This window comes from Maylandia zebra, linkage group LG12, assembly GCF_041146795.1.
Source record: "Maylandia zebra isolate NMK-2024a linkage group LG12, Mzebra_GT3a, whole genome shotgun sequence".
NCBI lineage: Eukaryota > Metazoa > Chordata > Actinopteri > Cichliformes > Cichlidae > Maylandia > Maylandia zebra.
This window is the reverse complement of record NC_135178.1, coordinates 3,183,665-3,197,614: the sequence shown is the minus strand read 5'-3', so window position 1 is coordinate 3,197,614 and position 13,950 is coordinate 3,183,665. Positions and strand designations below refer to the sequence as shown.

The 13,950-nt window shown below is 39.1% G+C and overlaps 1 protein-coding gene across 1 annotated transcript; it reads right to left on the bottom strand.

The window, feature by feature from the left end:
* Positions 1–2,715: 2,715 nt before the first annotated feature.
* glipr2 (GLI pathogenesis-related 2) lies at positions 2,716–13,081 on the bottom strand. Its single transcript, XM_024804551.2, has 21 exons — positions 13,000–13,081; positions 12,787–12,813; positions 12,153–12,362; positions 11,823–11,900; positions 11,531–11,686; positions 11,275–11,310; positions 11,062–11,088; positions 9,394–9,603; positions 9,064–9,141; positions 8,772–8,927; positions 8,517–8,552; positions 8,304–8,330; positions 6,635–6,844; positions 6,305–6,382; positions 6,013–6,168; positions 5,758–5,793; positions 5,545–5,571; positions 3,877–4,086; positions 3,547–3,624; positions 3,255–3,410; positions 2,716–3,016 (listed from the first exon to the last, which is right to left on the bottom strand). Exons 2-21 carry the CDS (start codon positions 12,791–12,793, stop codon positions 3,012–3,014), a joined length of 1,977 nt encoding a protein of 658 aa, XP_024660319.2. The 5' UTR covers positions 12,794–12,813; positions 13,000–13,081; the 3' UTR covers positions 2,716–3,011.
* Positions 13,082–13,950: the final 869 nt, after the last annotated feature.

The window sequence follows — 13,950 nt, the reverse complement described above, 5'->3', positions numbered from 1 at the left end:
ACTAACGGCAAATTTATTTAAGAAAGACTTAACCAACCTTTGTGATCAACTTGCAAGACTTCCACGGTATCCATGCGTGTTTACGGCTAGTGTGGAGGTCACGTGTTTCCGGTTAGTGTGGAGGTCACGTGTATCCGGCTAGTGTGGAGGTCACGTGTTTCCGGTTAGTGTGGAGGTCACGTGTTTCCGGTTAGTGTGGAGGTCACGTGTATCCGGTTACTTTGGAGCTCCACAGTGGCTGCAGCCAGACCCTTCTCAAATAACCAGCGATAGGTGAACTCAAGTAGCCAATTTTATTTTTTGACGGTGCAAAACGTTTCGTGGACATCGTGGACATCCAGCACTGCACTTCAGTCACACTGCTAGCATCGATGCAGCGATTCTGTACTGTACAGGAGAGACGTCACGGAGGAGATCGTCTGCAGCGATCAGGACGCAGGACACAATGTGACGTAAAATAAAGCATGCAAACTTGCACTAAAAAATCCACGAAACAGCGAGGTGAAAGGTGAACCGCGTTATAGCGAGGGACCGCTGTAATTTTTAAGGTAAGTCACAACGTACCCTTCGTAAATACTAATGTATAGAAACCGTTACCAGTAATCATTCATTTTTTGTGTGGCTTTTTTCACGGTTTGTTAACATGCTGTGTAGGTGTGTACTTGACTAGCTGATCTCGACGTAATGGGGGAAACATCTGGTTTGACTATTCTTCACCTGTAGTTTGAATGCTGAACATCTGCCTGTTTAAATCATGAGACCAGTCACTACACAGAGATGTGCTTCTGAATGTGGACGATGTGTCTTCTGCTGCAGTGATGCAATTCAGCTTGTGTTGAGTGACGTAAACAACTGATCGATCTAAACTCTTTAAACGTCAAAATTGATCATTAGATTTTTTATGACACAACAGCGGTGAGTGTTCCCAGCTTCTGCTCTTTGTAACTTAACGCCATCTTTCCGTTTTCGAGTTTTGGACATGATTTTGGAGGATATCTTCGCAGTAGCGATTGACCGCAAAGTAAAGCTACCGGAAATGCACAACCCCACATCCGGTCTCAAACCAGGAAGTTAGCATTGTCTCGTGCACATAGTCAATTTCAGAATTTCTTCCTTCATCTGGATGCCAAGGTACAGCTGCTCAGGAATAAACTGCGTGAACGGGCCAACAATTGATTTGGAGGCTGAATGTTCTGTCAAATGGGCAGAATTTCATTTTAGGCTGAAAGTGAATAAAATGATTGATTGTCTGAAAATAGCAGGGGAGGGAAAAACAACACTTGAGAAAATATTTGTAACGTTGTTGAAGGGTGGTGTGCATGTCATAATTTGGTGAAAATGATATTGAAATGAGGTAGTAGTATCTTCCTATTGTATTCATATTCCATGCAACATTATGTAAATTGTATGGCCAAATACAATACAGACTAAGAGTAAAGAAAAAGTATGGAAGCCCGTTTCTGCCACAAAAAAAAAAGGATCCATATCTTGAAATTTTGAGATATTTTCTCGAAATTTCAACTTATTAACTCAAAATTTTGAGAAAAGTAACTCAAAATTTCGAGTTAGCACTGCCAGTCAGTAATCTGAATGACGTAATTTCCTTGTTGCCCTGAAGCTGAAGCCCTCAGGTACAAATGCTACAGCTAAGCTACCCGTATTACATCCAGTCATGAATAAACAGATTACTGAGTATTTTCAGCGTGGCTTCAACAATGATGGAATCCTTGTGTTATTAGCTGAATCACACGGCGTTACTATCAGCAAACGTACTCGCAAAAGCGCCATTTTGCTGCAATCCTGTTTTGAGTGTGTGTTACTTTGTGCCATATGCTTCTGGGTAACAAGAAAGTGACCTCATTCACATCGATTACTGATTGGAAGAGCTAACTCAAAATCTCGAGTTATTAACTCGAGATTTTGAGAGAAGTAACTCGAAATTATAGGTATGGATATGGATACTTGTTTTTTTTTTTTTTTTTTTTTTTTAATGGTGGAAACGGGCTTCCATAGAAAAGTGTGATTTGGAATGGAGTGAATGTATGTAAACACTTGCAGCACATGTGCATATGTAATGTTGTGAAGTGTACTTTGTTTAATTTCGGGGGGGGGGTTTGTTTTTGTTATATACAGATATTTAATTTTTAAGACTTTGGCAGATATGGATGTATGTTAATATTGTGCATCAATTATTTTTATGCTGAATCTGTTGCCAGACTGTTGTAAACATGATGGGCCAGCAGTGTGTGTTTCAGTTATGGCACTGCGGTATTGTTTTAAACGTGTTGGCAATAAATGAAATTTAAAAAAATATGTCGGGTGTCCTATATTCAATTGTGTGGAACCTGTTGACAAAATAGAATTATGTAAAACTAATTAGTAAAATATAAGTGCTGTGAAAATGTAATGTTTTAATCAATTAAACTTAATTATAAACTTAAGGTGAGTTGAAAAACCAAATATGTAATCTGTAAATAAATGACTGAACTTGAGTAGAGTTAAATATGTCTTGTTGATCATCAGTCATTTTTTTTAATTGGCTCAGTTCAAATTAATTTTGTTATTGTAGTGCAACAATCTTTCTTTCTGACTTAACCCATATTAAAAGCAGCTAACTGCTAAGTTTCTGTTCATTTGTGTAATGTACAGTTGTTCCCTGAGTGAAAAGGAGGAGCTACTTTGTGAAATGAACTTCAGTTCAAAAAAATTCTTTAGTTATTATCGTGTGGGGACAACAAAGACTTTTGTTTTTATTTGTACTGCACTCAAATCATTGAAACATTACTCAAAAATTATTCACTCAGATGATCAAAACACCAATTCTACTTAGACAGTATTTGACTAGACAGTTGTGTAAAATCGTGTTTGATGCGACAGGCGTATTTTTTGGTGTTCAATCTCGGAACATTGAAGGAAACCACATGTGATGGGTCCAATACGGTCCAGGTCATTTTCTCTGGGCACTGAGGTCTGTTGTCTGCTGCAGCTCCCTCTCTGACACTGGGAAAGTTTTACTCTAGGAAATAACAGGAAATATTAGTGAGCTGTGCAAATGTTATTCTGATGTCCAGAGTCAGCTGTAGGAGTAATAGTATGTTTTGTTTTGATTGAAAGCAGCCTGGGACATAAAAAGGTAGGTTTAGAGAAACTTTAGGTCTAACATATAGACATTTCCATGTGAACTGACTTTACTAATTTTCACCTTTGTACTATAAGTAGAAGCAGTAGAACATCAAAATGTGTGTGAGTGTTACCTGTTCCTTTTGGGAGGACATTTTTCTGATAGTATCCTGCATTGGTAATGTTACCAGCTGGGCGGTACTGCCCAACCACAAAGACCGTATTGCCATCAGTGGCTATGCCCACACCCAGCTCAGTGCTGCTTTTCCACACCACCTGAGTAAAATGACCTAGTGGAAAAAGGAAAATGTGTAAAAACATACTACTTACTGATGATGACCTGATCTTGTAATGACAAATACTTTAGCAACGCAGGTATATACAGTACATGTATGTGCAGAACTTTTCAGGAGGGCTGTGTTTTACCCGTCTTGGGTTGATGTCCAGACTTTTTGAAGTCATAATCCTTGATCTCACTGTACCATGAATCCACAGCTTCTTTTCCTGAAACATGGAGACAGAGAAAAATAACATAAAGAGTTAATTTGGTGGTTGGAGTACGGGTTTTATAGCTCAGAAACTTTAAAATGAAATAAGGATGAACATTTCTAATTGTTTACTTGAAATGAGAAGAGATACAGTGGAATCTGTTTCTTTTAAAGATTAGTGAGACTTTAATTCATTGTGATAACAAAGCGACCTGTTTCTGACAGGTGAAGAGGTGGACAAAGGAGTTATCTGCAAAGAATCATTTACCTGTTAGCGTCTTGGTTTCAGAGCTCCATGCATAGAAGACGTTCTCTCCATCATCGGTGTCACTGTGACCAAGTTTCTTTTTTGCCAGCATTTGATTGGCCCATTTTTGAGCTGCGTCATCCAGCTCAGTATTAAAGGTCAGTGGTGGTGCACCATGCTGTGCCCTATAGGCATTGTGGGTATGAAGAAACTCCTTTTTGAAGCTCTCATCTGCAAACCAAACAAGCTTTAAGTCTTAGAGGAAACATGAGGTGGCATGTTTATTGGTTGTAGGTGTAGACAGGATGAAGAATGCTCTCTAATTAAGCAACATCTTTAAAAGTGATCGGTTATTCTGACAAATAATTCAATGCACAGTGTTGATGAGTCACGGAATACATTTACCGACATTACGTATTTAAAATACACAATATGATCAACTGTATTCCGTTACAGTTACCATCTAAATAGGCAATAATTAGAATGCAGTTACTTTGTTGAATAAATGGATTACATGGGGGTCAGTTCCTGTTTCATATGTTAGGCTATCCCCTCTCTATTCCCTGTGAAAATTTGGTAATTTGCATTGCTGGGAACCCAGACGAAATATGATATAAGAGGCTCTAGTGTAAGCGTCCTGTTAATGTTGGTGGCATCAGTTACACAATGGACCCGGAGCCTGCACAACAGAGCCAGCAGTGCACGAGCAGGAATGCATTTCTTACTTGGAAATTCCGACACCGTTTTACATTTAAAGAAGAAAGGGATGAAATCTGACCGTGCAATGCAAACTCTGTTTGCTAGCAGCCAAGCTGCTGTCAGCGTCAAAAGACTCCAACCTAAAGAAACATCTGGAAGTAAGTTCTTTTTTAAAAACTATCGTCAGTCTACTGCAAGTACCTTGTTTTAGTTGAGTAGTTAGCTCGGTTATGTGCCACTTCAGTATCTTCGATGTACTTCTGCTGTGTGATGTATTACTATTACTGAAGGCTACTCTCCACTGAGCTAACATTTTTAGCTGGTGCTACCTGAGGTTAGTTCATAGACTGCAGACTGTTAGACTTGATGGCTAGTATTAACAACCTGCCAGCTGTGCAGTTCTGAAATCAGTCTATAATCTAACCTCAGCTAATGCCAGCTAGCAATGCTAGCTCGGTGGCAAATAGCCTTCAGTAATAGTAATACAGTGGCTTGCAAACGTATTCGGCCCCCTTGAACTTTCCCAAATTTTGTCACATTACAGCCACAAACATGAATCAATGTTATTGGAATTGCACGTGAAAGACCAACACAAAGTGGTGCACACGTGAGAAGTGGAACGAAAATCATTCATGATTCCAAACATTTTTTACAAATAAATGACTGCAAAGTGGGGTGTGCGTAATTATTCAGCCCCCTGAGTCAATACTTTGTAGAACCACCTTTTGCTGCAGTTCCAGCTGCCAGACTTTTAGGGTCTGTCTCTACCAGCTTTGCACATCTACAGACTGAAATCCTTGCCCATTCTTCTTTGCAAAACAGCTCCATGTAGTTGTAAAAAGCATCACAAGTAATCAAAAGTATTCAGAATACATTACTCACATTGAGTAACTTAACAGAATACTTTACAAACTACATTTAGTGCATGTATTCTCTTTGCAGTGGAATACATTTTAAAAGTAACATTCCCAACACTGTCAGTGCACTTACCTGTCACCTGGTTTGCTGCTTTGCAACCTGAGATAAAATAGGGAGAGTGAAAATAATAAGCAGCAATCCACGAAATGATTGCAAACAACATGAAAAAGAATCATCCACGTGCTCAGATATTATGTGATGATGAAAGAGTAATGTAATAAAGGGCTAAATAACAAGAGTAAACTCAAATCTTGTCCTGTAACTACAGTCATCTTCAGCACTCACCTGCTTCAGAGTCTTCCTCATTTGTGGAGGAAAGTTCTGTGAACACACAGTTCAATTTACTAATGTGAAAAGTGATCACTCACTTTAATGTTTCAAGGTAGGCTTCAACAACTAACAAATCAACACATACTTTTGATTTTTTTTTGACAAAGTATAAATTTAGTACTTTATATATTCGTCTTTCTTAATCTGTAATAATAATCTGATACAAACACAACACTTTAAGTAGAACATCAAAATGTGTGTGAGTGTTACCTGTTCCTTTTGGGAGGACATTTTTCTGATAGTATCCTGCATTGGTAATGTTACCAGCTGGGCGGTACTGCCCAACCACAAAGACCGTATTGCCATCAGTGGCTATGCCCACACCCAGCTGAGTGCTGCTTTTCCACACCACCTGAGTAAAATGACCTAGTGGTAAAAGGAAAATGTGTAAAAACATACTACTTACTGATGATGACCTGATCTTGTAATGACAAATACTTTAGCAACGCAGGTATATACAGTACAGGTATATGCAGAACTTTTCAGGAGGGCTGTGTTTTACCCGTCTTGGGTTGATGTCCAGACTTTTTGAAGTCATAATCCTTGATCTCACTGTACCATGAATCCACAGCTTCTTTTCCTGAAACATGAAGACAGAGAAAAATAACATAAAGAGTTAATTTGGTGGTTGGAGTACGGGTTTTATAGCTCAGAAACTTTAAAATGAAATAAGGATGAACATTTCTAATTGTTTACTTGAAATGAGAAGAGATACAGTGGAATCTGTTTCTTTTAAAGATTAGTGAGACTTTAATTCATTGTGATAACAAAGCGACCTGTTTCTGACAGGTGAAGAGGTGGACAAAGGAGTTATCTGCAAAGAATCATTTACCTGTTAGCGTCTTGGTTTCAGAGCTCCATGCATAGAAGACGTTCTCTCCATCATCGGTGTCACTGTGACCAAGTTTCTTTTTTGCCAGCATTTGATTGGCCCATTTTTGAGCTGCGTCATCCAGCTCAGTATTAAAGGTCAGTGGTGGTGCACCATGCTGTGCCCTATAGGCATTGTGGGTATGAAGAAACTCCTTTTTGAAGCTCTCATCTGCAAACCAAACAAGCTTTAAGTCTTAGAGGAAACATGAGGTGGCATGTTTATTGGTTGTAGGTGTAGACAGGATGAAGAATGCTCTCTAATTAAGCAACATCTTTAAAAGTGATCGGTTATTCTGACAAATAATTCAATGCACAGTGTTGATGAGTCACGGAATACATTTACCGACATTACGTATTTAAAATACACAATATGATCAACTGTATTCCGTTACAGTTACCATCTAAATAGGCAATAATTAGAATGCAGTTACTTTGTTGAATAAATGGATTACATGGGGGTCAGTTCCTGTTTCATATGTTAGGCTATCCCCTCTCTATTCCCTGTGAAAATTTGGTAATTTGCATTGCTGGGAACCCAGACGAAATATGATATAAGAGGCTCTAGTGTAGGCTAACCTGTTAATGTTGGTGGCATCAGTTACACAATGGACCCGGAGCCTGCACAACAGAGCCAGCAGTGCACGAGCAGGAATGCATTTCTTACTTGGAAATTCCGACACCATTTTACATTTAAAGAAGAAAGGGATGAAATCTGACCGTGCAATGCAAACTCTGTTTGCTAGCAGCCAAGCTGCTGTCAGCGTCAAAAGACTCCAACCTAAAGAAACATCTGGAAGTAAGTTCTTTTTTAAAAACTATCGTTAGTCTACTGCAAGTACCTTGTTTTAGTTGAGTAGTTAGCTCGGTTATGTGCCACTTCAGTATCTTCGATGTACTTCTGCTGTGTGATGTATTACTATTACTGAAGGCTACTCTCCACTGAGCTAACATTTTTAGCTGGTGCTACCTGAGGTTAGTTCATAGACTGCAGACTGTTAGACTTGATGGCTAGTATTAACAACCTGCCAGCTGTGCAGTTCTGAAATCAGTCTATAATCTAACCTCAGCTAATGCCAGCTAGCAATGCTAGCTCGGTGGCAAGTAGCCTTCAGTAATAGTAATACAGTGGCTTGCAAACGTATTCGGCCCCCTTGAACTTTCCCAAATTTTGTCACATTACAGCCACAAACATGAATCAATGTTATTGGAATTGCACGTGAAAGACCAACACAAAGTGGTGCACACGTGAGAAGTGGAACGAAAATCATTCATGATTCCAAACATTTTTTACAAATAAATGACTGCAAAGTGGGGTGTGCGTAATTATTCAGCCCCCTGAGTCAATACTTTGTAGAACCACCTTTTGCTGCAGTTCCAGCTGCCAGACTTTTAGGGTCTGTCTCTACCAGCTTTGCACATCTACAGACTGAAATCCTTGCCCATTCTTCTTTGCAAAACAGCTCCATGTAGTTGTAAAAAGCATCACAAGTAATCAAAAGTATTCAGAATACATTACTCACATTGAGTAACTTAACAGAATACTTTACAAACTACATTTAGTGCATGTATTCTCTTTGCAGTGGAATACATTTTAAAAGTAACATTCCCAACACTGTCAGTGCACTTACCTGTCACCTGGTTTGCTGCTTTGCAACCTGAGATAAAATAGGGAGAGTGAAAATAATAAGCAGCAATCCACGAAATGATTGCAAACAACATGAAAAAGAATCATCCACGTGCTCAGATATTATGTGATGATGAAAGAGTAATGTAATAAAGGGCTAAATAACAAGAGTAAACTCAAATCTTGTCCTGTAACTACAGTCATCTTCAGCACTCACCTGCTTCAGAGTCTTCCTCATTTGTGGAGGAAAGTTCTGTGAACACACAGTTCAATTTACTAATGTGAAAAGTGATCACTCACTTTAATGTTTCAAGGTAGGCTTCAACAACTAACAAATCAACACATACTTTTGATTTTTTTTTGACAAAGTATAAATTTAGTACTTTATATATTCGTCTTTCTTAATCTGTAATAATAATCTGATACAAACACAACACTTTAAGTAGAACATCAAAATGTGTGTGAGTGTTACCTGTTCCTTTTGGGAGGACATTTTTCTGATAGTATCCTGCATTGGTAATGTTACCAGCTGGGCGGTACTGCCCAACCACAAAGACCGTATTGCCATCAGTGGCTATGCCCACACCCAGCTGAGTGCTGCTTTTCCACACCACCTGAGTAAAATGACCTAGTGGAAAAAGGAAAATGTGTAAAAACATACTACTTACTGATGATGACCTGATCTTGTAATGACAAATACTTTAGCAACGCAGGTATATACAGTACAGGTATATGCAGAACTTTTCAGGAGGGCTGTGTTTTACCCGTCTTGGGTTGATGTCCAGACTTTTTGAAGTCATAATCCTTGATCTCACTGTACCATGAATCCACAGCTTCTTTTCCTGAAACATGGAGACAGAGAAAAATAACATAAAGAGTTAATTTGGTGGTTGGAGTACGGGTTTTATAGCTCAGAAACTTTAAAATGAAATAAGGATGAACATTTCTAATTGTTTACTTGAAATGAGAAGAGATACAGTGGAATCTGTTTCTTTTAAAGATTAGTGAGACTTTAATTCATTGTGATAACAAAGCGACCTGTTTCTGACAGGTGAAGAGGTGGACAAAGGAGTTATCTGCAAAGAATCATTTACCTGTTAGCGTCTTGGTTTCAGAGCTCCATGCATAGAAGACGTTCTCTCCATCATCGGTGTCACTGTGACCAAGTTTCTTTTTTGCCAGCATTTGATTGGCCCATTTTTGAGCTGCGTCATCCAGCTCAGTATTAAAGGTCAGTGGTGGTGCACCATGCTGTGCCCTATAGGCATTGTGGGTATGAAGAAACTCCTTTTTGAAGCTCTCATCTGCAAACCAAACAAGCTTTAAGTCTTAGAGGAAACATGAGGTGGCATGTTTATTGGTTGTAGGTGTAGACAGGATGAAGAATGCTCTCTAATTAAGCAACATCTTTAAAAGTGATCGGTTATTCTGACAAATAATTCAATGCACAGTGTTGATGAGTCACGGAATACATTTACCGACATTACGTATTTAAAATACACAATATGATCAACTGTATTCCGTTACAGTTACCATCTAAATAGGCAATAATTAGAATGCAGTTACTTTGTTGAATAAATGGATTACATGGGGGTCAGTTCCTGTTTCATATGTTAGGCTATCCCCTCTCTATTCCCTGTGAAAATTTGGTAATTTGCATTGCTGGGAACCCAGACGAAATATGATATAAGAGGCTCTAATGTAAGCGTCCTGTTAATGTTGGTGGCATCAGTTACACAATGGACCCGGAGCCTGCACAACAGAGCCAGCAGTGCACGAGCAGGAATGCATTTCTTACTTGGAAATTCCGACACCGTTTTACATTTAAAGAAGAAAGGGATGAAATCTGACCGTGCAATGCAAACTCTGTTTGCTAGCAGCCAAGCTGCTGTCAGCGTCAAAAGACTCCAACCTAAAGAAACATCTGGAAGTAAGTTCTTTTTTAAAAACTATCGTTAGTCTACTGCAAGTACCTTGTTTTAGTTGAGTAGTTAGCTCGGTTATGTGCCACTTCAGTATCTTCGATGTACTTCTGCTGTGTGATGTATTACTATTACTGAAGGCTACTCTCCACTGAGCTAACATTTTTAGCTGGTGCTACCTGAGGTTAGTTCATAGACTGCAGACTGTTAGACTTGATGGCTAGTATTAACAACCTGCCAGCTGTGCAGTTCTGAAATCAGTCTATAATCTAACCTCAGCTAATGCCAGCTAGCAATGCTAGCTCGGTGGCAAGTAGCCTTCAGTAATAGTAATACAGTGGCTTGCAAACGTATTCGGCCCCCTTGAACTTTCCCAAATTTTGTCACATTACAGCCACAAACATGAATCAATGTTATTGGAATTGCACGTGAAAGACCAACACAAAGTGGTGCACACGTGAGAAGTGGAACGAAAATCATTCATGATTCCAAACATTTTTTACAAATAAATGACTGCAAAGTGGGGTGTGCGTAATTATTCAGCCCCCTGAGTCAATACTTTGTAGAACCACCTTTTGCTGCAGTTCCAGCTGCCAGACTTTTAGGGTCTGTCTCTACCAGCTTTGCACATCTACAGACTGAAATCCTTGCCCATTCTTCTTTGCAAAACAGCTCCATGTAGTTGTAAAAAGCATCACAAGTAATCAAAAGTATTCAGAATACATTACTCACATTGAGTAACTTAACAGAATACTTTACAAACTACATTTAGTGCATGTATTCTCTTTGCAGTGGAATACATTTTAAAAGTAACATTCCCAACACTGTCAGTGCACTTACCTGTCACCTGGTTTGCTGCTTTGCAACCTGAGATAAAATAGGGAGAGTGAAAATAATAAGCAGCAATCCACGAAATGATTGCAAACAACATGAAAAAGAATCATCCATGTGCTCAGATATTATGTGATGATGAAAGAGTAATGTAATAAAGGGCTAAATAACAAGAGTAAACTCAAATCTTGTCCTGTAACTACAGTCATCTTCAGCACTCACCTGCTTCAGAGTCTTCCTCATTTGTGGAGGAAAGTTCTGTGAACACACAGTTCAATTTACTAATGTGAAAAGTGATCACTCACTTTAATGTTTCAAGGTAGGCTTCAACAACTAACAAATCAACACATACTTTTGATTTTTTTTTTGACAAAGTATAAATTTAGTACTTTATATATTCGTCTTTCTTAATCTGTAATAATAATCTGATACAAACACAACACTTTAAGTAGAACATCAAAATGTGTGTGAGTGTTACCTGTTCCTTTTGGGAGGACATTTTTCTGATAGTATCCTGCATTGGTAATGTTACCAGCTGGGCGGTACTGCCCAACCACAAAGACCGTATTGCCATCAGTGGCTATGCCCACACCCAGCTGAGTGCTGCTTTTCCACACCACCTGAGTAAAATGACCTAGTGGAAAAAGGAAAATGTGTAAAAACATACTACTTACTGATGATGACCTGATCTTGTAATGACAAATACTTTAGCAACGCAGGTATATACAGTACAGGTATATGCAGAACTTTTCAGGAGGGCTGTGTTTTACCCGTCTTGGGTTGATGTCCAGACTTTTTGAAGTCATAATCCTTGATCTCACTGTACCATGAATCCACAGCTTCTTTTCCTGAAACATGGAGACAGAGAAAAATAACATAAAGAGTTAATTTGGTGGTTGGAGTACGGGTTTTATAGCTCAGAAACTTTAAAATGAAATAAGGATGAACATTTCTAATTGTTTACTTGAAATGAGAAGAGATACAGTGGAATCTGTTTCTTTTAAAGATTAGTGAGACTTTAATTCATTGTGATAACAAAGCGACCTGTTTCTGACAGGTGAAGAGGTGGACAAAGGAGTTATCTGCAAAGAATCATTTACCTGTTAGCGTCTTGGTTTCAGAGCTCCATGCATAGAAGACGTTCTCTCCATCATCGGTGTCACTGTGACCAAGTTTCTTTTTTGCCAGCATTTGATTGGCCCATTTTTGAGCTGCGTCATCCAGCTCAGTATTAAAGGTCAGTGGTGGTGCACCATGCTGTGCCCTATAGGCATTGTGGGTATCAAGAAACTCCTTTTTGAAGCTCTCATCTGCAAACCAAACAAGCTTTAAGTCTTAGAGGAAACGTACGGTTACACTGTAACCCTGGTCCTCTGAGTGAGAGACTATCTCTCCACCTTCATGCCGCTTGGAGACACGTTCCAATCAAACAATCACCGGTTTCATGTCTGCGCAGGTGTTTTATACGTAAGCTGTGGAGCCAGAGTGTCTTAAAGAAGTATCCACACGCCACGTCCAAGGGGGTTCATACCCTGTACATATGCATTATATAACAAGAGTGGAGAGATAGTCTGGATATGATAGAGAACATGAGGTGGGCATGTTTATTGGTTGTAGGTGTAGACAGGAAGAAGAATGCCCTCTAATTATGCAAACGTCTTTAAAAGTGATTGTTTTTTCTGCAAAAAATATAAAAGTGATCAGTTGTTCTGACAAATATTTAAATGCACTTACCTGCCATTGTATTTGGTGCTTTGCAAACTGAAATAAAATAGGGAGAGTGAAAATAATAAGCAAAAATCCATGAAATGATTGCAAACAACATGAAAAAGAATCATCCACGTGCTCAGATATTATGTGATGATGAAAGAATAATTTAATAAAAGGCTAAATAACGAGAGTAAACTCAAATCTTGTCCTGTAACTACAGTCATCTTCAGCACTCACCTGCTTTAAAGTCTTCCTGATGTGTGGAGGAAAGTTCTGTGAACACACAGCTCAATTTACTAATGTGTAGCTGGTTTTTATGTGCAATGTCGTCCTTCCTCTTTTCTGTTTGGAGGAGGAGACAAACACCAGACTCGCTTCTGTATTTTTGTCTGCCGGTTATGATGGTTGTTTTTTTTCTACATGACTCATAGTGGTGTGGCAGAGTGGCGTTAAAGATATCCCACACTCTGTGTTTACATTTTGTGTATAATTGTTACGGCCCTAGCAGGGCCTCCTTCTCAAGGTGCCTGTGTGGGCGTGTCCCACCACCTCTTCTGCCTGAGGTGCCACCTTGTTTTATAACATTTATATAACATATAACATTTATAACATTATAACAAGTCCCTAACTGCTTAGATACATTATACAAGAACAAGTGTAGCAAAGTTGTGGAGGTTAATCACCAAGTTGAGAATCTGTCGATGTTTTCCCTTCTCTTTATTATTTCTTTGTTTATGCTTTAACAAGTGCCAACAGACTGGAACAGATATAGTGCTTGTGTACTCAATTCCAACTTTCAAGTGTTTTCCTGCTACAAATGTCATGGACTCAAGCATACAGCACTTTTTATATGCCAAAGCCATGTTCATCTAACATTCATACACGCATTGATGTATCAGGGGAACCTCAGGTTCAGTATGTTGCCTGAGGAGTTGGAGGACCCAGGAATTGAACCACCAACCTTCTGATTGGTAGATGACATTGCTGCCAGATGAAAGACAGCACTCAGAAACAGAGTGCAGATGAGCGAGGGCATGCCCAGATGTTGTCAAACAGGTCTTTTTTGTCTTTCCTCGTGTTTGGTAGCCACAGGTGTTATTGGCGGTTTACTCACAGACTAAGAGAACACTTCAAAAGCACAAAGGTCTCATTAGTTCACTGTAAAACATTTTACTCCTGCACTTACTG

Bases quoted from the DNA above. Each gene is read 5' to 3' on its own strand.
- glipr2 (XM_024804551.2), bottom strand. The intron at 8,553-8,771 runs GTAACACTCACA...GTGTGTTCACAG, and splicing joins TGTCCTCCCAAAAGGAACAG to AACTTTCCTCCACAAATGAG. The intron at 6,169-6,304 runs GTAAAACACAGC...TTTTACCACTAG, and splicing joins TGGACATCAACCCAAGACGG to GTCATTTTACTCAGGTGGTG.